General features: G+C 56.4%; 2 protein-coding genes across 4 annotated transcripts; one reads left to right on the top strand and one right to left on the bottom strand.

Annotated features, from left to right (window-relative positions):
* Positions 1 to 461: 461 nt before the first annotated feature.
* On the top strand, positions 462 to 11,513 carry LOC133498470 (homeodomain-interacting protein kinase 4-like). The gene is made up of 8 exons (XM_061815329.1): positions 462 to 906; positions 1,908 to 2,099; positions 2,762 to 2,949; positions 4,550 to 4,673; positions 5,069 to 5,197; positions 6,159 to 6,242; positions 6,919 to 7,091; positions 7,541 to 11,513. The coding sequence occupies exons 1-8, from the start codon at positions 748 to 750 to the stop codon at positions 8,622 to 8,624; spliced, it is 2,133 nt and encodes a 710-aa protein (XP_061671313.1). The 5' UTR covers positions 462 to 747; the 3' UTR covers positions 8,625 to 11,513.
* A 480-nt stretch (positions 11,514 to 11,993) lies between these two features.
* Positions 11,994 to 17,493, bottom strand: LOC133497528 (major intrinsically disordered Notch2-binding receptor 1-like). 3 transcript variants are annotated; one of them, XM_061813467.1, is made up of 6 exons: positions 16,683 to 17,493; positions 15,926 to 16,416; positions 15,316 to 15,563; positions 14,926 to 15,209; positions 14,607 to 14,804; positions 11,994 to 12,673 (listed from the first exon to the last, which is right to left on the bottom strand). In XM_061813467.1, exons 1-6 carry the CDS (start codon positions 17,010 to 17,012, stop codon positions 12,611 to 12,613), a joined length of 1,614 nt encoding a protein of 537 aa, XP_061669451.1. In that variant the 5' UTR covers positions 17,013 to 17,493; the 3' UTR covers positions 11,994 to 12,610. The 3 variants fall into 3 exon arrangements, with proteins under 3 accessions (XP_061669451.1, XP_061669449.1, XP_061669450.1); XM_061813465.1 differs by lacking the exon at positions 11,994 to 12,673 and adding an exon at positions 12,888 to 14,346 and having other exon boundaries at positions 16,683 to 17,487; XM_061813466.1 differs by lacking the exon at positions 11,994 to 12,673 and adding an exon at positions 12,888 to 14,346 and having other exon boundaries at positions 15,992 to 16,416; positions 16,683 to 17,487.
* Between the last annotated feature and the right edge of the window lie 448 nt (positions 17,494 to 17,941).

Raw genomic sequence — 17,941 nt, 5'->3', positions numbered from 1 at the left:
CCCGGAAGCTGCGCCACTGCCACGGCGCCCTTCGCTGCCTCGTATTTCTCAAATCCTCCACACATGACACAGGTAAGAATTTGCGACTTACCTCCAGTAAATGTGAGTCAAACGTGCAGCGGAGGAGTCAACGTCTCGCGTGTGTGGGGGGAGGGGGGGTTGGGGGAGAGAACTCTGCTCAGAACGAGAACAATACCGGACGTTGACCAATCAAGGTTGAGGTTAAAGGTTTGTCTGCGGTCCTGAGGCCGTTCTCCCAGTTGGGCTCTGCGCTCTCGGCAAGGCTTCGCGCTCAGGTCTACTGACAGGACCTCTGTTAAATTCTGCCGTATGTTCTCAGAAGAGCGTAAAGTCTGTCTTTCAGACCTGGGTTGAGTCGTCCCCCGCACGAGGCTGCGTTGTGAACGTTACGTTCTAGGCTCGGGTTGGTGCAGCTCAGGCTCCCTTCTCTGAACTCGTACTCTCCCCTCAGCTTATTCTGGGGCTTGGGTTCTTTTCTAGACTATTCCCCATGATCTGATTTATTCTGGACGGTGGGCCTCAGGTTTATCCTTTGGCCTTGGCGCCGTCCCCTCGTCTGGATAGTTTCTCTCCTGCGATCTAGGCCCCGATGTCCGGATTAGGTGTACATTTGCACGTGTGCCACGTGCCCTCCGACTGACCTTTCCGCAGTCTCCGTTCTCTGCATGTTCTTCAGCGTGTCCTTCGACGTGTCCTTCCGAGGTGGACTCTCAGGATCTGTCAGAGATGGAAGGTACCAACGTGAAGAGCAACACCAACTTCTACCGCATCCAAAAGCTTCTGGACCGAGGAATCAGCGCCCACGTGTTCAGGTGTAACAACTTGAACACCGGCAAGGACGTGGCACTCAAAGTCCACAAGAACTACACAGTGTTTGAAAATGAGGTGGGTCGTCGCTAATGTTCAAGAGCCCTGCAGAGGTAGGAAGTAAACCGGTAACCGAGTGCCGGTGCTTGCTTGCTGGACGCGAGGAGACTTTTCAGGTGCACGGGGAATGAATTTGTTCCGTAACCGAGATAGAAGCTCAACTGACTTGCATGTCACATGAACTCGGCGGGGAGCAGCTTAAAGCAGGGAAGGCCGGACTTCCCTTTTCCAAAGCGGTTGCTCAAATTCTTCTGTGGGATTCCGAGGCATTCCGCGATCCAGCCGGGAGACATCGTCCCTGCCGTGTGTCCTGGACTTCCCAGGGGGAGGATCCCACGACACCTCAGCGTCGAGGCGTCCGAGGGGCACCCCGACCAGAAAAATTGGCCCCCGCCCCGAGCCCCTCCCGGATGCCTGAGCTTCCTGGCCGTTCTCGCGGAGGAAACTCATTTCGGGATCGAGTTTTTTGGCTCGTGCCCTTAGGTGAGGGGAGGAGGAACAGAGACGCGGGGGCCGCTCCCACTCCACTCGCGAACAAGACACCGAACCGAGACACTGGGACTGCTCCACTTGGGACGGAATCGGCGTGAGGGCCACGTTCAACATTTCTCCAGTAGGACGTTTTTTTTTTTTTTTTCTTTTTCTTTCGTCACGACACTGGTTGCCACTTCTCTGGTAGACGACGCTCACTTTCTTGGGACCTGCGTTTACGGCGTGAATACGGTACAGGTTTGTCACCATCAAATGTTAAAAGGGTCCCCGTACTGACCGCGTGGCCAGAGGTTGTCGAGTTCTCCGCCGGCAGTTCCCGAAGCTCGCTCGCGTCCCTTTTTTTTTTTTTTTTTTTACTCACGGCAAACCAGTGGCAAGCGATTGGATGTCAGCAATGAATTCTTTTGGTTTGAGACCAACTGTTGCGAACTCACCAAAAGCCGTCCTCCCATCTCGAGAAGGGCTTTTGCCGAGCGGCCTCGCCCGGTGTGGATCTCCCGCGCGGGACCTAAATTTGCTGTCCTCAGGTCTACATGCAGGAGATTGTGAGCGTGCTGGACCCGGACAAGAAGAGCATCGTGGAGTTCATCGAGAACTTCACCTTCAACGGCCACCCGTGTCTGGTCTTTGAGCTTCTGGACACCAGCTTGTTCAGCATGGTGTACGACAAGAGATGGAAGACTTTCTCGCCCAACGACATCCGACCCGTCGCCCAACAGGTAGACGCCAAAGTCTGACTTAGGGCAACTTGAAAAGTTCAGCACTCGGGACTAAAAACGTATCAAATTTCCACTTTGACCGAGTATTCACGAGGCCTGACTTAACGCGGTCCGCTCCCGGCGAACGGACAATGTTTCGCTCGTGGTCATATTTGCAAAGAAGCTGCGTAAAAATGAACCAAAAGGATTTTTAACTGGACTGGAGTGTAACATGGGGTCTGAGTACTTTCCGTAGCCGCTGTAAATAAAGCGCCAACTCAACATCTTTTGACCAAATACGATTTGAGCTCTGTGAAGAAATGGGGATCGGCGGACCCGCAGGGCCTCAAATGCGGTATTTGCATATCGGGGTTGACCAATGATGCCAAATCATTAAAAGTGGTACTTGGGTGACATCATTTTGTCAATACGTTACATTCTTGAATGTTTTTGGGATTTGTTGCTAAATACATCCATGAAATATGTTTGAAGCTAATTGCTGAAGACTGCGAAGAGTGCGAAACTTCCGGCAGCGTCTGTCTCCGTGGCAAAAGGGTCCAACCTTGAGATAAGATAGTCCCTTCCGCCACGGCGAGGGCAAAGAAATGGCGCAGAGACGCCGAGCGGTTGAGTTCCTCCCGCACGAGGAAGCGCCCGCCAATCAACGTCTGCTGTGTGTTTAGCTCCTGACGGCTTTCGACGCCCTCAAGAGTATCGGCGTGATCCACACCGACCTCAAGTCGGACAACATCATGCTGGTCAACCACAGCGCGACACCCTTCCGGGTCAAGCTGATCGACTTCGGACTGTCCATCACCACCTCGGAGGCGCACCAAAGTTACGGCGTGGCCCTGCAGCCCATGGGCAACAGGTGTGTAGACCCCCCCGCCTCCTACAAATGCCCTTCAGTGTGCCGTGAAGGCCTTGACCACAGGCTCTGGACTTGACTGGGTCCAAAAGAACCCTCTGGAGTTGCCCACAGTGACGGGCGGCGAGCAGGTCCGGGCACGCTCGCTGCCCCCCCCCCCGGCTCAGGGCCCGTCGTTATGTCGGGGCTCACCCCGGTGGACGAGAGTAGGTTCCTTCCGCCTTGGCAGTTGTGGGAACGGGTCCTCTGGACACCGCGGTGGCTCTGGGGGACTTGGACGCTCACGTGGGCAATGGCGGTGAGATCCGGATCCGGAAGGGCGTGATTGGGACGAACGGATCACAATCCAGTTGCTTTTCTGCTCTTGGGTTTCTGTCCTTGTCGCAGATTGTCCACAGCTTTAAGTGTAATCGGGGTGCGCACGTGCATGTCGCCACCAGGAAAACCCGAGCTCGCAGTTCGATAATCGACTTTGTGGTTTTGTCTTGGTCGCACGCGTGAAGAGAAGGGCAGAGGTGTCCAATGATCACCCCCTGGTGGTCACTTGTAAGATTGCTTGAATTGGGATTGAATGGAAAAACAAAAACAAACAAAACTGCAGGCGGGTGCGTTTCAGGAACAAAATCTGGTTTCAATTCAACCCAAAGGGGTCAAATGAGAAACATTCACCAAGCGTATCAAATTATTTATTTTTCAGTTGATTTTCAAAGCACACAGTTGAGGGGGAAAAAAAAAAACACGACAGACTTGAAGTAGAACCAAAGGAATCCGCTCCAAAGTCGCGGTGCCGTCCGACCAACGGTGCAGGCGCGTCGTTGATCTTTGCGCGATATTGGCAGCGAGTGCACGTAGTATCGTTATGACTATTAGCAAGTATCATGCGCTACGTTCTTTCATGTTTTAGGGTTGATGCTTTAATTGGGCTGTTGGTACTGAACCGTTTTAATAATCAAGGGGGAAAAAAATGTTGGGATTGAGCGGTGCGTGATATTAATTGTGTGCCAAAATGAGGCGATGCTAAGTTGCCAGCATTGCAATTAGCATTCGTGTCGGGTGGCGTCTTTGGAGACTGCCAGATTGTTGTCAGCTCTCATTTGGCTGACTTGGACCTTTGTCAGATTTCACAAGTATTCAAAACGTCCATTAAAAGACGTCAGAACGGACCCCGACTTGAAAGGTCGAAGTCGCAGCTTTGTTTTTGCTTCCCTCCAGTAGGTGTCAGTCACGAGTCATTTGCTTCAGCTCCCCTCAACTAATTCACGAGTCCGACGGAGACCAAATAACTTGATGAATTTTTTTTTTTTTTTTTTTTTTTTGGTCTTATTTATTGCTAGCAGGATTCTGAGTTCCTCTGGAGAAAGAAAAAAGAAAAGAAGCCACTTGAGAAAGGTGAGAAGAAATCAATCATTGGAAGTGGAATCTCTCCAATTTGGAGTTATTGGCTTCCAGAAGGCCCTCAAATGGACCTGAAAGTGGCGGCAAAGGGCCCGAATCTCGCCAATCGTCGTTTGGGCGGGGCCATCCGCGGCTTTCCTCAACGCCTCGAAATTCTGCGAGCCATTGTTGGGTTCTCCGACCAATCGTGCGACTCCGCCCCCGACAGGGCTCCGGAAGTGGCCCTGGGCCTCCCCTTCTCCGAGGCCATCGACATGTGGTCCCTGGGATGCGTCCTGTCCTTTTTGTACCTGGGGAACTACCTGTTCTTGGCCAACTCCAACTACAACATGGTAGGTCACCTCAAATCCGTCTTCTTTTTGGTTTGGCCGACGCGTTCCGTTTCTCGCGGCCCTCCGTCCGTTTTCGTCCACTCGGGCGGCGGAACGTAAGGGACTTTGGACGCGGCGCTAGCGGGTCGCCGCCCCCGCCCGTCACCCTCGACTGCAGAAGCCTTTGCTGAAACTTTTTTGGACTTTCCAAAAATGAAACTAGGAAAAAGGCAGGCAAAGTGAAGGGATGCGTCGTCCGCGAGCTGCGCTAATGCTAATGCTAATGCTAATGCCAGTCACCGAGCTGACCGGATCGGAGGACATTTGGCGCAACACAAACTCTTCAAAAGCTGTTTTGCTTGATTTGATTTTGTAACCGTCATGTCTGGGCTTTGACCCACTTGCGGCGTTTCAAGTTGCGGAGCATGATCGAGGTGGTGGGTCGCATTCCCGATCATCTCCTCAACGCCAGCAACGTCACCCACAAGTACTTCAAGAGGAGCGACAGAGATAACGAAGGAGATCATCCCAAATGGCGGCTCATGGTAAGTTCACGTGTCCCGGCGTAACCTTTCCGCAATGGCGTTAAGATGCCCGTCGGCCGTGACGTAGATCCGGTCTCTGAATCGGCGGTAGCCAAATCCAAACGCAGTGGTGGCTTCTTTTATCGAGTCTCGATTTCAGCCCCCGCACATATCGCCACGCAATCGACGAGTAATAGCGGGCAAGAGATCGCAAGAAAGGGTCCAAAAGTGCCATCTCGAGCGATCCACTTTGATTTTCGAGGTTGCTCCGCGAGCCGCTCGTCGACGACAACATTTTACTGCCGACGAGCTGACATTCGGAGCATCGGGACAAATTTGAGTTACAGCAGGTCCGATCGGCCCCCGACCCAAAGAGTTGCCCGCAAATCTCTTCGTTGTTTCGAGGTCCAGAACTCGGCCGGCACGATGACCGCCGGCAACTATTTGAAGTTCACGACAAGTCACGTCACTGGTACAAATTGTGATTGGAAAACAAAAATGGACGAGTCATCTTGTGTAGCGAGAGAAAAAGGATGAAATATGACATTTTGTCACACTTTGTACTTGATGGAAGGGAATCGATCTGGCGGGTCACGACTTCGACGCCCGTGTGCTGGAAAAAATGTCGGCGCACCGGCTCGCTAGCTAGCCGTGCAACGTCTTGTCGCCTGCTCGCTGGCGGCTTCAGTAGGTGAACTCGACCCGGAGCCCGACCCCCGTCCCCCCCCCCCCGGAGCGCCCGTCCAAATCGGGTTACCTGCCAGCGTCGACACACCCTCCGGCTCCCGCCTCCCCCGAAAACTCGAGTTTCTATCGTCAGAAAAGATGCGGTCAGGCGCACGTCGGGCGGCGGCGTCCCGACCGAGACGCGGCAGCCCGACCCGATTCGCGCCGGCGCCGACCGCGCTAGCAAAACGCCGAAGGAGACTAGATGAGAGGTGAAAATCCAAATGGAATGAATCAAGTGCGCTTTTGTTTGTAGACGGAGAGGGAGTACCAGGACAAAGCCGGAGTTGCTCCCGATTCGCTGCCGTGGTCCTTCAAGTCTTTGGACGACCTGCTCAAAGTAAGTCGGCCGATGACGCGGCGCCTTTTTCTTTTTTTTTTTTGGGGAATCAGCGTTCCGTTTTTGTAAGGTTCTCTGCTAAAATATCATGATACGTAAATTCACAGAGGAGAAAAAAAAAAATGACTCATTCGTGACAATTCCGCAGTTTTACGAGGGAAAAAAAAACAAAAAACGAGGAGGAAAATACATTTGAGGTTTCTTGACAATCCAAAATACATTTCTTCCCCCCCCCCCCCTAAATGACACCCTTTGTTTTGAAAGGAACTCTTATCTTTTTTTTGGGGGGGGGGGGGGGGACACACACAAAAACATGGCTGTATTCTAAAAGAAGCAACCAGGTGCGGTTTCGGCCAAACAATTCAAAGGGTGGCTCCCCACTTCCTGGTTGCCGTTTATCCGCATCTGATTGGCCACGCGAGACACGAAACAGGGCCGCGATTGGCCGACCGGCCCGCTCGGACGCGGACAAAGTGTCCAATTGTGAATTGTGGCGAGAACTGACGTAAATTGCGGGACACGTCGGCCGTCGCCCGAGTCCAAATTTTAAAAGGTGTTCCAAGTCACTTGGGCGCTTTCTTTTTTTTTTTCTGCGGCCAAAGCGTTTTGATATATTTTGATCAATGGCCACGCAAACGCAAAAGCTCACCGCTGCCGTCACGTGAACCGACCGCAGCTCAAGCCGGAGGTAAGCGAGCCGCTGGAGTCGGAGGATCGGAAGGCCTTCGTGGACCTCCTCAAGTGTCTTCTCCAGATGGACCCCAAACACAGGATCACCCCCGAGGACGCGCTGAAGCACCCCTTCCTCACCATGAGCCACCTGAGCGACCACAAGACCACCAGCTCGTAGTAAGTCCCCGCCGGTTCCGAACGAGGCCGAGTTGATTCGGGACTTGCGGCGTTCTCGCGGCGCGCCGTCAGTCCACGGTCTTCCCATTCCGCCGTCCGCTCAAACGTCATCCTCGCCGCCGCTGGGCCACGTTCCCCCGTCGGCTTAGCTTGACAGTACAAACGTGGCAACTCTCAAGCGATATTGTTTGCCGTTTCAACAAAAGCGAGAGGAAAAAAAATGTCCGCAGGTAAACCTTGCGAAAGACTTTTGTGAGCGCTCCGGAGACCAAAGATTCCGTCGAGTCCAGACCCATTCTCAGGACAGGCAAAACGCCATTCCCTCGGCGTGGGCTCCCGTTAGCTGCCTCTAATCTCACACAAGTGCTTTGAAAGTGCCACCTGCTCATTAATGATAAATGTCAATATTACAAAAACCGACTGATGGACTGACTTTTGTCTTCTTTCAGTGTGATTGACAGCCTTGATAAAATGAAGTTCTGTCCAGCGAGCAACTTTGAGAAGGAGGACCCGGGTCAAAGACTCAAGCCGAGGAACTGGCGTCAAAGATTCTGTCGTTTCCTGGGCGCCAAAAGGACGGACAATTCCGTTCCTCCGACCGGTTCCGGTCCTAGAGCTGACGAGGCGCCCGGTCGGGGTCCGGACGCCAAGTCGAAGGGCTGGCGGCAGAATTTGTTTCAATTCTGCCGGACCAACAGGAAGCCCGATCCGCTTCCGCCTCCGGGACGAGGTCCCAAAGTTCAGTCGGAGAAGACCTGGTGGATAAAGATCTGTCTCTTCTTCCGAGTGAACCGAATCGTTCCAGAAGCGGACCACGTTCCCCTCCGGCGAGCGAGCCCCCCCGCAAAGGTTCGAACGCACCCGGACCGAGATCTTCATCCCGGACCTGACAAGTCGCCGCAGGGTGACAATGACGACCGCGCGTCGTCGCGACTTCACCCGTCGACGCAAATGAAGGACTCGTCGCCAGTGACCCGACAAAGTTTCGACCGGTCGTCGCAAGCTCGCGACCGGTCCCCGGCGGTTGTTGACGACCTGTCCTCGCCGGCGAACCACGGCAAAAGATCACCGGTCCGTCGGCCGTCTCGACCGAAGGGCAGGTCGGCGCCAGCGGCCAAGACGACGCGAGCTCACGCGCCGTCGCGCGCCAAACACAACAACAAGTCGCTGGTCAACAAGCCCTTGCGCGTCACAAACGACGAGTGGTCACGCGTCAACAAGTTGTTGCGAGTCAAAAATGACCAGCCGTCGTCCCGCGTTGTTAACAAGCCGCAAGGTCAAAACGAGTCGTCTCGAATGAAAAATGACAAGTCGCGAGTTAAAAATGAGCCGTCGCGGGCCAAATTGGGGGGGAAAAATGACGAGTCGGCAGCAGCTCACAGGTCGCGAGTCAAAAAGGACAAAGTGGACTTGAAGAGGGCGCCGGCCAGGAGCCGCAGCGACGCGACCCTTGACCTCGACTACCTCAGCTATCTGGCCTCGGGTGTCAATCGACACAAGGCGAAAAAGGACAAGAGCGACAAGACGGCGTGACCCGTTTTCCCTACCTGCTCGTCCAGCGACCGGAGCCGGATTCTTTCAGCACTTTAAGCCGCAACCCAGTTGAGCGGGTGGTGTCGCTCCTTCTACCGCCTTTGATGTTCTTTGTTAACAGAAGTTTCTTGTTGCAATTTAGGCCGAAAGAGTTCGGACGTCGGGATTGGGACCGACCGCGCCTCGCTTTCGACGGTTTTATGTTTACGTGTACGTCGGACACCGATGTGGGATGCACAAGTTTGCACTTTTCCTCCTCCGACTTTGACGGCTTGTTTGGGTCGGGCGAGCCGTTCCCGTGACTTGCCCTTACTTTGGTTCAGGTTCCCGACGATTCTGCACGCTTGAAATGAAGGCTGTCCGAGTTAGGAACATCTTTTGGTTTTTAAAATGAATCTTTTGATTTGGGATTCTCTGGACTGGAACCGACCCAAATAAATTTGTGACTCTTTGATCACATCCATTTCCCGTCTGACGGCAATTTGGGAGGTCCTTCACGTCCGATCGAGTCGGGTGAAAATGTCAACTTGACTTCCTGAAGTATTTTGGAGCAGACGTACCGGAATGTCGCATTTTCCCGCCTTTGGACCCCCGGAAAAATAATCGATGCCATGGAAAAGGTTGACGCGCAGAACCCCCCCGATGAGGCGCAAAGTCGGTGGGAATTCTGTCCCAAATTTGCTCGTTTTAGCTCAATCTTAAGCCCCGCCCCCCCTTCTTGACTCCAAAATTGGTTTCAAGCCACCTTTGAGTTTGTCAGCTGCCAGATTGTCGTCGGCGTGGTTCCAAATGTCGCACTGAGGCAGGCGAATCCGGATTTTATTTGTTGGCCGCCGTCGGCCACGAGCGCGTCTTCGTCTCCGTACTTTGTTCGCGGTCGGCCGTATCAAAACTTTGAATCCCGGGAGAACCCGCACGTCAGTCCCGGTTCCATTTAGTTCCCAATGCCCTAGCCCGACCCGAGAGGCGTGCCTCGGTCCATTGCCGGAGACCGGAACCTTGCCGAGATCGTCTTTCTTTTAAGCAAACGGAAAGCGAGGTTCATCCCGCTAGTAAGGTTATGGTTATTTCCTGCTCGCCCAGACGAGGTGCCGCCCGCCGCACAAACAGCTGGAGATTTACAATCGGACAGGAATTTGGGAGAACAAAATTGGACCCGAAACAGATCCCTGCGGCACTCCCAAGTCATTAGGATCAAGATTGGAGTCAACCCGTGTCCTTTCCTTCCAGCAACGCAGATCCACCTTTTGCCGGGGCAGGGATGCTACTGGTGGTCCACTCGAGTTCTGGCATGGTTCTGAAGTTCCCTTCATTCTTGATTGCTTTGCATAACACGTACTTATCATCTTACCACTTCCTGTACCGTATATCGTCTTGTATACCGGTCGTATTTTGGCTCTGGCTAAAGTGCGCTTCAAATTTGGTCTAACGTGTCCGTGGTAACCGTCACTACGGTGCGAGGGCACCGGTCCGCCGGGTCTCTGGACTGCGCTGCTGGTTTGGATGACGGCGCAGGGCAAGTTTCTCGTTGGGGGTCGCCACAGCGTAACATCTCAGATGAACGCTCATATCGGTTCGGCACCGTTTTTACGCCGACCGCCCTTCCTGACGCAATCCCCGCGGGGAGGCAGCGGAGTCCCCCGTGAGATCCCGACCGACTCCCGGGCCGCCGAGCTACGGGGCCCCTAGCCGTAGGTGGGCGGTGGCCACCTTCCGGCGCCGAGGAACGACGCCACGAGAACCGGTGACGTCACGCGGCTCACCTGGCCGGCGCTCAGCGGGAACAGCCGGCGGCTATTCCGGCTTCTCTGTTAATTAGCCGTCTGCTGAACGAAGGCGCGACGGAGCGCTGATGAGGAACGAGACGGTGTGTTCACAAATCAAACAGTGAGGGAATGATCAACAAAGTGAACGTGAATGACGGGAGTTCCACCTTCACTGGGCGGGAAAAACGACAACAACAAAAGGCCAGTGGGATATTCGCCGCCGTCGTCAATGAGACGTCAGCGGCCACCGCAGCCGCTTTTGGACAGTTTTTTACAAAAGAAGGGCAAAGGATTGCGCAGAAACGACAAAAAAAAAAGACAAAACAGTTTGGCGCTAACGACTCCAAACGGGTCCGGCGCAGATCGGAACGGCTCACTAATTCCGAGCGACGATCCCGTAGGGCGACACGGGGTTGATACTCAGTCGGACCCCCAAAATTTCAGGGCTTTTTAGGGCCGTCGTGGGAAATGAAGAGTAAGGAAAAAAAGCCATCGGCTGCTCTCGGTTCCGGTACCTCAGTACCTGTGACGGCGATCACCTGTCGCCCCCTTGCGGTCGTTGCCGTTGATATGACCGTCGTCGACGTCTTCACGTAACGGTGCAGAGAAAAACGCATTCTAACTGCAATTGCAACTACGCGCGCCCAAACGTGTCTCAGCACCCCTACGAGTCGAGCTCCTCGAGCCTACCCCGGTGCCTCTCTCGTCCTTTTTGCTCTGCCTCTGAGTGCATTGGCCTCGGCGATGAACCTCAGCTTCCTCTTTTCTTCGATATGTCAGTCGCTCTTCTGGCTTTTTTGCCTTTGGGGCAGTAGAGATGAAAAGTGGGCAGCTACCAAGTCTTCCTTTCCCCACGGTGGTAGTTTTTAGCAATGTCACACTGTCTGGGAACTCGACTGCAAACACTTTTCAATTCTTTTCACGAGATTTGCAAGTGCGACGGCTGCAGTTCGTTCCCTTTTAAAGTCGACGCCGTCTCTGCCTTTGACGAGTCCGCCTGCGTTCGTAGAGCCTCTGACTTCCGGCTGGACGACTGGAGGTGCTCGTACCGCTGCCTGAAGTTGACGCTTCGCCTTATCTTGACCTTTTCGAAATAGATTCACACCAACGCCAGATGAGAGAGAGTCTTTGCCAAATCAGCGCGTCCCCCCACCCCCGGTGCGACTCCATCTTCGCCAAATCAGCGCGTCTCCCCCCCCCCCCACCCCCGGTGCGACTCCAGCGCTTTGACGCCCATCTTTCCTCGCTGGATGCCAGTAAAACACGTGGCCATCTTTTGCATCTCGACGAAAACAGCTTCCAAACTCCTCACTTTCAACCCGAGCATCTTGAAAAATGATACAAGTTTTGGATCGACGAAAGACGGAACGAAGACCAAGTGAAATGCCGACTCACGGGAATATCGACCACAAGATGGCGACTCGTTGTCGACACGGTCCTGACTTCCGTTGACAATTTCCGGCTGTTTTAGACGCCAGACGGATCGCTTTTTTTTTTTTTTTTTTTTTAAACTTTTGGCGGTAGAGGTCCTCCCTTTGATTTTTTTTATAATTTAAGGCCTTTTTAGGGGCTTGACCGGTTTTTGCGGATTTTAAGGACTTTTAGGAGCCCCTAAATGCACCTCCGAAAATGTAGGGACGCGTGCGATCCACGAATGCACACGTTAAGGAATGACGGGATGAATGTCAATGATGGAGCAATCAAAGAACGACGCAAACAGACGGAAGGAAGGAAAAATTCTGGCTGAAGGAATCAACAAACGGACTTTTGCACATGAAGGAATAACAAACCGACGACCGTTTGCCAGCGCGAGCCGACGGACGAACAGAAGCCGCTAAACTTCCGCGGCGCCGGCCCAGGAAGTTTGTCGCTAAAAGTAGAACACGAGGTTTCGGTTTCGGCGCCGGTCCACCAATAATTGATGAGCGAGCGTCGAGGCAGCCGGCCGGCCGGCCGACAGACGAGACAGACGGCCGCTCCGTCCCGGGGAAAACAAGAGTGCGGCACAAACGCCGTTCGGCCCGAGACGCCACGTCCTATCCGTGTTCCGTCCACGTTGGCGACCTTTGCTCGGCGGCGCCGTCGTAAAGTCCGTTTCGCCGTCTGACGGCGAGACGACGTTTCCGCGCGGCTCCGAGGCCCGACGTCAAATATGGCGGAAGCTCCGCCCGACGAACGGCGCCCCGTTCGGTCCTTGGCTCTCGGCTGGCGTCAGAAGCGCTACTCGTGTCGGGACGAGGTATCGTCCAGCGCTCGAGAGCCAATGCTCATACTGCCTCCATCCTGTGAAGCCAGAGAAATGTACCGTAGCCTAATATGATTTCATACAAGAAATTGATGAATGAAAGCCCCCAAAAAAAAAAAAATTACTGGTGCCGCTATGAGCAAATGTTTGTCTGTAGAAACAAAGACAATTTGCAATCTTGCAAAAGTCGGCGCACACGGGTCTGCTTTTGGCGGGCCCCGTACGGCCCCCGGACCACGCGTTTGACATCAGTGACGAGGCCAAGTCTTTTATTTTGTATTCCTCATTTTTTTTGCACGGCGTTTTGCACAGATGTCGCTTCTTCACGCCGTCGAGCTCCCAGCGCCCGCCGCTTGACATTTGCGCGTCCAATAGTTTCACGAAAGGGAAAGCGGACCGGTCGTAAAAGTTCTTCGGGAAGGTCGCTCGACGATCGTCAGCGAGTACAAATGTCAGCCGGCGCCGATGAAGGTCACGTTGATGAAGTCGGCGATGAGTTGTTGCCATCCAAACAAAATTCCATTTTTCTGTCTGTGCCACCTCACGATGTTGTCGCAACGCACCAGAGGGATCTTTGAGGGGGCGGCCATTTTGGATATCCACAAGCAACGAATGGAATCGTTGGAATCCTTTCGCCGCTCGTAGCCGCACAGCCAAATTGTGATTTTATTGATTTTTTTTTTTTTCACGACGCCGCCAGCGACGACGCTTCGGCAACGCGGAAGTGCTGATCGTCGTCTCCGATTTGTTTTGCCCGTGCAAGTTTTCCAAACGACGTTTGCGCCGTGGACTTCGTGGGCTCGATCGTTTCACCTCGTAGGACTCGAGACTTGATCCGTTTTGCCTCCGAGAGGCGAGGCGACGTTCCTAAAAGCCGAATCGAATCGGAACGCTCGATTCTACAAACTCGAGTTGGGGTTTGGAGCCTCGGTCCAGATTTCAAATTTGGGTTTCAAGCCAGCGTTGAAGTCTTTGAGACGACGTGGTTCCGGCCTCTCTTTCTCCCTGCGCCCTTATAAGGAGGTTTTAGTTTCGCCCAATCAGAAGCCGCCCTCTCCACGGGGCCCGCAGAGAGGCGGAGCTAAGCACAGACCGTTGGGCGTGAGCGAAGTCCCGGGCTACGTGTAACGCTACGCTGCGCGTCCTTGATTGACAGCCGCTCGACTTCCCGTCGCCGTGAGCTAACCGGCCAGCTTACGTCCTCGCGGTACGGATGGCTAGCCCCTGTTAGCATCAGCTAATGAACATCTTCTTCACGCACGGCCGAGCCCTGTTAGCGTCAGCTAGCCGGCTAGCTGGGTTCCTTGCGGTGCGGCCGGCTACGTTTTGTTAGCGTCGGCTCGCCGGCCAGCTCAAGTCCTTTAGTGAGCTTGCTAATGTTTTCACGGTCCAGATGACTACGTCCCGTTAGCATCAGCTAGCTCTCGTATTTGCGGGGGTCGCCAGCCACCTCCGATCACTCACGTCGCGACCGTGCGGCCGGCGACTTCCCGTCGGGACGGGCTAGCCCGCGAGCTCACGTCTTCATGGCGCAGATGGGCACCACGATGACCAGGATGACGCTGAAGGCGGCGGCGATCAGAGCGGCCACCTTGCACGCTTTGGCCCTGCGGAAGGCGGCCTCTCGACGCTTTAGCAGCGAATCGTATCCCGGCGTGTAAACGTCCTCCAACCAGAAGGCCAGCTTGTTGCTCGCAGGTACGCGCTCCGCCTACACAAACACGCGCAAAACTTGCCGTTTGAAACCTGAAGCGGGCTCAAAAGCCGACTTGCAAAATGCGCACGCGCAACACAGACACACGCAAGCGAAGGCGACACTCGCATGCTAACACGATGACGGCGTGAACCGGCGCCGTCGCCGTCCCGTCCAAACGGGGAGCCAAAGCCCAATGTACCATTTCGGCCGCGTTTGTCGTCACAGCGGTCCCGGTCGTAGTTCTAATGGGGCGTACGCGGCGACATTTGTAGTACCTGCACGTCGATGGCGTCTTCTCCCGCTTTGGCTTTGTACCGCTCCGTGTTCCAAGACGGCGCCGCGGCCCGCACGCCGGAATAGGGCGGGATCGCGGCGGCGCAGGGCGGCGGCCTCAGGCGGCGGTCCGGCACGTAGGACGCCTTGGGGGGGCGCGGCGTCCGGGGGCAGTCGCAATGACGCCCTCGCGCCGAGGCCTGCGCACGCAAAAAGCGCGTCGGGGAAAGTTGCCATTTGTGCAGTCTGCCTCGCGGGACGGTTGGAGAAGTTCCGGAAAAACTTCAGCAAGGTGTGCGTGAGGCGGACGTACGCGCCTACCTGATTGACACGACGCATTCTGTCATCCGCGTCGTCGTCGTCGTCGCGACGGCGCGAGAATGACGGCGTCCTCCGGTCGCCGGGCGCGGCGTCCCCGCCGCCCGCTGCGTCGCCGTCGAGCGAGCGCGACGGCCTCCGCGCGAAGCCGTCCTTCTTTGGCGCCTCAACCCTGACGGCGGCGGCGGCCAGAGCGCGGCAGCGGAACGCGCGCGGCGGGGCGGCGTCCCCGTGCGAGCGTCCCGCCGGCGAGGGCTCGGCCGCGTCACGGTGCCCGGCGCCGGCGTCTGGGAGAAGCGGGAAGCGAGAAGTCATTGTCCACGAGGTAAGCGGCGCCGGCGGTTTGAGACCAGCGCCGGTGAAGCAGGAAGGAGCTAAGAGACGGCGGCTCACCTCCGGCGTCCGGCTCCCGGATCTTCCGGTCCAGCTTGTTGAGCTTGCTCAGGACCTGCGAGATCTCGCCACGCACGCCCGACAGCGACTCCAACTTCTTCTCGATGTGGCCCATCCTGGCCGCCAGCTCGCCGACGCTCACCTTCAGTTCGCCGTCGGCGCTGTCCAGAGAGCGCAGGAGACGGTCCAGCTGCGAGCGGGCCAGCCGGACCGTGGCGCGCTCCGGCGGACTGTCGCCGCTGTCGGACCTGCGACGGGAAAGCGGTTAGGCTCTTTCGCTGGTGTTCCGTTAGCTGCGCGGCGGCAATGTCCACGGACTGGAAGGCCCGATTGAACGCGCTCGTCGCTCTGACTCGCGTCACGACGATTACGGTAAACGGCGACACGTGAAGCCTTTTGCCCCGAGTCCAAACGCAGCTTCCCGGAAGCCTCCGCGAGCCGCTTTGCCTCACTAGCAACGCGCACGCCGGATGATGCGACGCGTTTGGACGCCGGCCTGCGACGCCGAGAGACGGAAAAGTCCGTTCGGCGAGCAACGAGTCCTTTAACACCCGCATTGAGATCGGCCGACGACCAGTCCGGGGACAGATCATTTTCGGGCGTGACGGACCCGAGCGAGGGGGCGCTGTCGTAGCGGGACGACGGCACCGCGCCCGGCGAGTCGCACGCGCTCAACTCATCCAGGAAGCGGAAGATGTCGCTGATATCGTCAGCGATCGGCTCCGAGTCCCCGTCCGAGGTCTCGCGGGCGGCGGGCGGCGTCCCCGTCGGCCCCTTCTTCCCGCCGCCCTCCGTCGACGGCCCGTCCCGCAGACGTCGGGCCGACTCCTCGGCTTTGGGGCGAGGCGACCGCGCGGCCGCCTCCGCCCGCCGGAAGTGACTTCGCTCGTCCTCCGCATTGAGACTGAGGCTCTCGACGGGGCCGAAGTACGTGGACGCCTGGAGGTCATCCAGACTTTCGTGCTCGACGCGGCGACGCTCGTGAAGGGGCGGCGCCCGATACGGGTTTCCGTACGCCGCCTCGAAGCTGCGGTTGAAGAAGGGGGCCGGCCCGGGACGGTAAGGCTCCGGGACTCTCCGAGCGCCCTCGGACGCCACCGCCTGGGGGATAGAAAGGGTCTCGATTGGCGTATTTTGGGGAAAATCAGACAAAAAAAAAAAAGTGGTGTGCGTTTATGTTCTGGGTGGTTTTTTTTTTTTTTTTTTTTAGGACCGGGAGCCGGGCCCTCCATTCCACCGTGAGCCACCCCCCCCCTCTCCCCCGAGGCTCACCCCCCCCCCGGATGTCGATTCGGAGCAGCTCCGTTTTGGCGCCCTGACGACGACTGGCGACTTGCCCGAATGACGTCACCGGCAGCGGCACTGACCTGCGGGCCGCGGGCGGCCATCTTGCGGAAGTCCTCCTCGAAGACGCCGCTCTTCGGACAGGGGGGGCCCGGCGGGACTCCGGGCGACGAGGGCGAGCACCGGGGCAGGTGGCGCCCTTCGTCCGCGGGCGCCCCCGACAGGACGTCACGCTCCAAAACTCGGTAGCCGCGCCGACCCCCCTCCGGGCGCATCACGTGGTACACGGCGACGGCGTCCGGCGCCATCGCGCGCCGCTCGGACCGCGAGTCGTCCCGGAACGGCGTGGCGGGAAAGTGCGGCTCCAGAGCGGCCGCGCGGAACAGGAGCGCGCGCGGCTCCCGCTCGGACATTGTGCGCGTGCCGGGCGTCCGGTTCCGCCTGGATCCGGCTCAGCGACAGAGACTCCTCCGGACCGGACCGGACCGGAGTCGGCGCTGCGTTCGAGCGACGGAGGAGACCGGCGTGCACGCGCAGCCCCATTCCCGGCCGCTCCGCGCCCGGAGGCAGCCAGGCATCCGCTTCCGGCTGGTAAAATAAGAGCGTGGCCGCAGAGACGCAGAACTCCGACGCCGGCGTCGTCTCCATGCTTTTACTGGCAAGGATTGCACTTCACTTCCGGTCCGAGCACGCGAGTCCTTCGCTCAGCTTTCGTTGTGACGTCGCTGACGGCTGATGGACAAACACTACATCGTGTGTACATACTGAACAGACACTTTTGTTATTCACCCCCCTTCTCAAATTCCCATTTTCCTGCCCGCGATGCAGTTTTTTTTTTTTTTTCAAAGCTACCTTCTGCTAACTTAATTGTGGCTACTCGTTCCCCCCCACTGAGCTCGATCACCTCCAGTTCCGGTTTTTTTTTTTTTTTTTTTTTTTAAAAAAAAGGGTACATAAAGCCATTCTGCGCAATCAAGTCCGGAGACAAGACCTTCAAAAATTGGGACCACGTGACACGACGGAACAGTCCAGAGAGAGAGAGAGAGAGAGAGAGAGAGTCCCTGACATCTATCGGTCCGGAAAGGGTTACAAAGACCAAGTCTGAAGCTTTAGGATTCCAGCGAACCACCGTCCTCACACGGAGAAGACACGGACGGAACCGCGGTGAACCTTCCCGGGGGGTGGCCGGCCGACAAAGGCTACCCTGCGACTCATCCAGGAGGCCGCGGAGGAAGTCGGGACAACTTGTCGAGAACTGCGCTCGCCTGCCGGGGTGCGCAACCAGTCCCGGTTAAAAGTAGAACCGCTGGAGGGAAAGCCCGAGAACGCCAGACAAAAGTCC

Source organism: Syngnathoides biaculeatus, chromosome 3 (assembly GCF_019802595.1).
Source record: "Syngnathoides biaculeatus isolate LvHL_M chromosome 3, ASM1980259v1, whole genome shotgun sequence".
Classification (NCBI taxonomy): Eukaryota; Metazoa; Chordata; class Actinopteri; order Syngnathiformes; family Syngnathidae; genus Syngnathoides; species Syngnathoides biaculeatus.
The sequence above is the reverse complement of the archived record's forward strand: the minus strand, read 5'-3'. Positions and strand labels throughout refer to the sequence as shown.

Coding starts and splice junctions, on each gene's coding strand:
- LOC133498470 (XM_061815329.1), top strand. CDS start 748: ATGGAAGGTACCAACGTGAAGAGCAACACCAACTTCTACCGCATCCAA. Junction 2,950..4,549: donor CTGCAGCCCATGGGCAACAG/GTGTGTAGACCC, acceptor CGCCCCCGACAG/GGCTCCGGAAGTGGCCCTGG. Junction 5,198..6,158: donor ATCCCAAATGGCGGCTCATG/GTAAGTTCACGT, acceptor TTTTGTTTGTAG/ACGGAGAGGGAGTACCAGGA.
- LOC133497528 (XM_061813465.1), bottom strand. CDS start 17,012: ATGTCCGAGCGGGAGCCGCGCGCGCTCCTGTTCCGCGCGGCCGCTCTG. Junction 16,417..16,682: donor TGGCCGCCCGCGGCCCGCAG/GTCAGTGCCGCT, acceptor TCTATCCCCCAG/GCGGTGGCGTCCGAGGGCGC. Junction 15,564..15,925: donor GACAGCGCCCCCTCGCTCGG/GTCCGTCACGCC, acceptor TTCCCGTCGCAG/GTCCGACAGCGGCGACAGTC.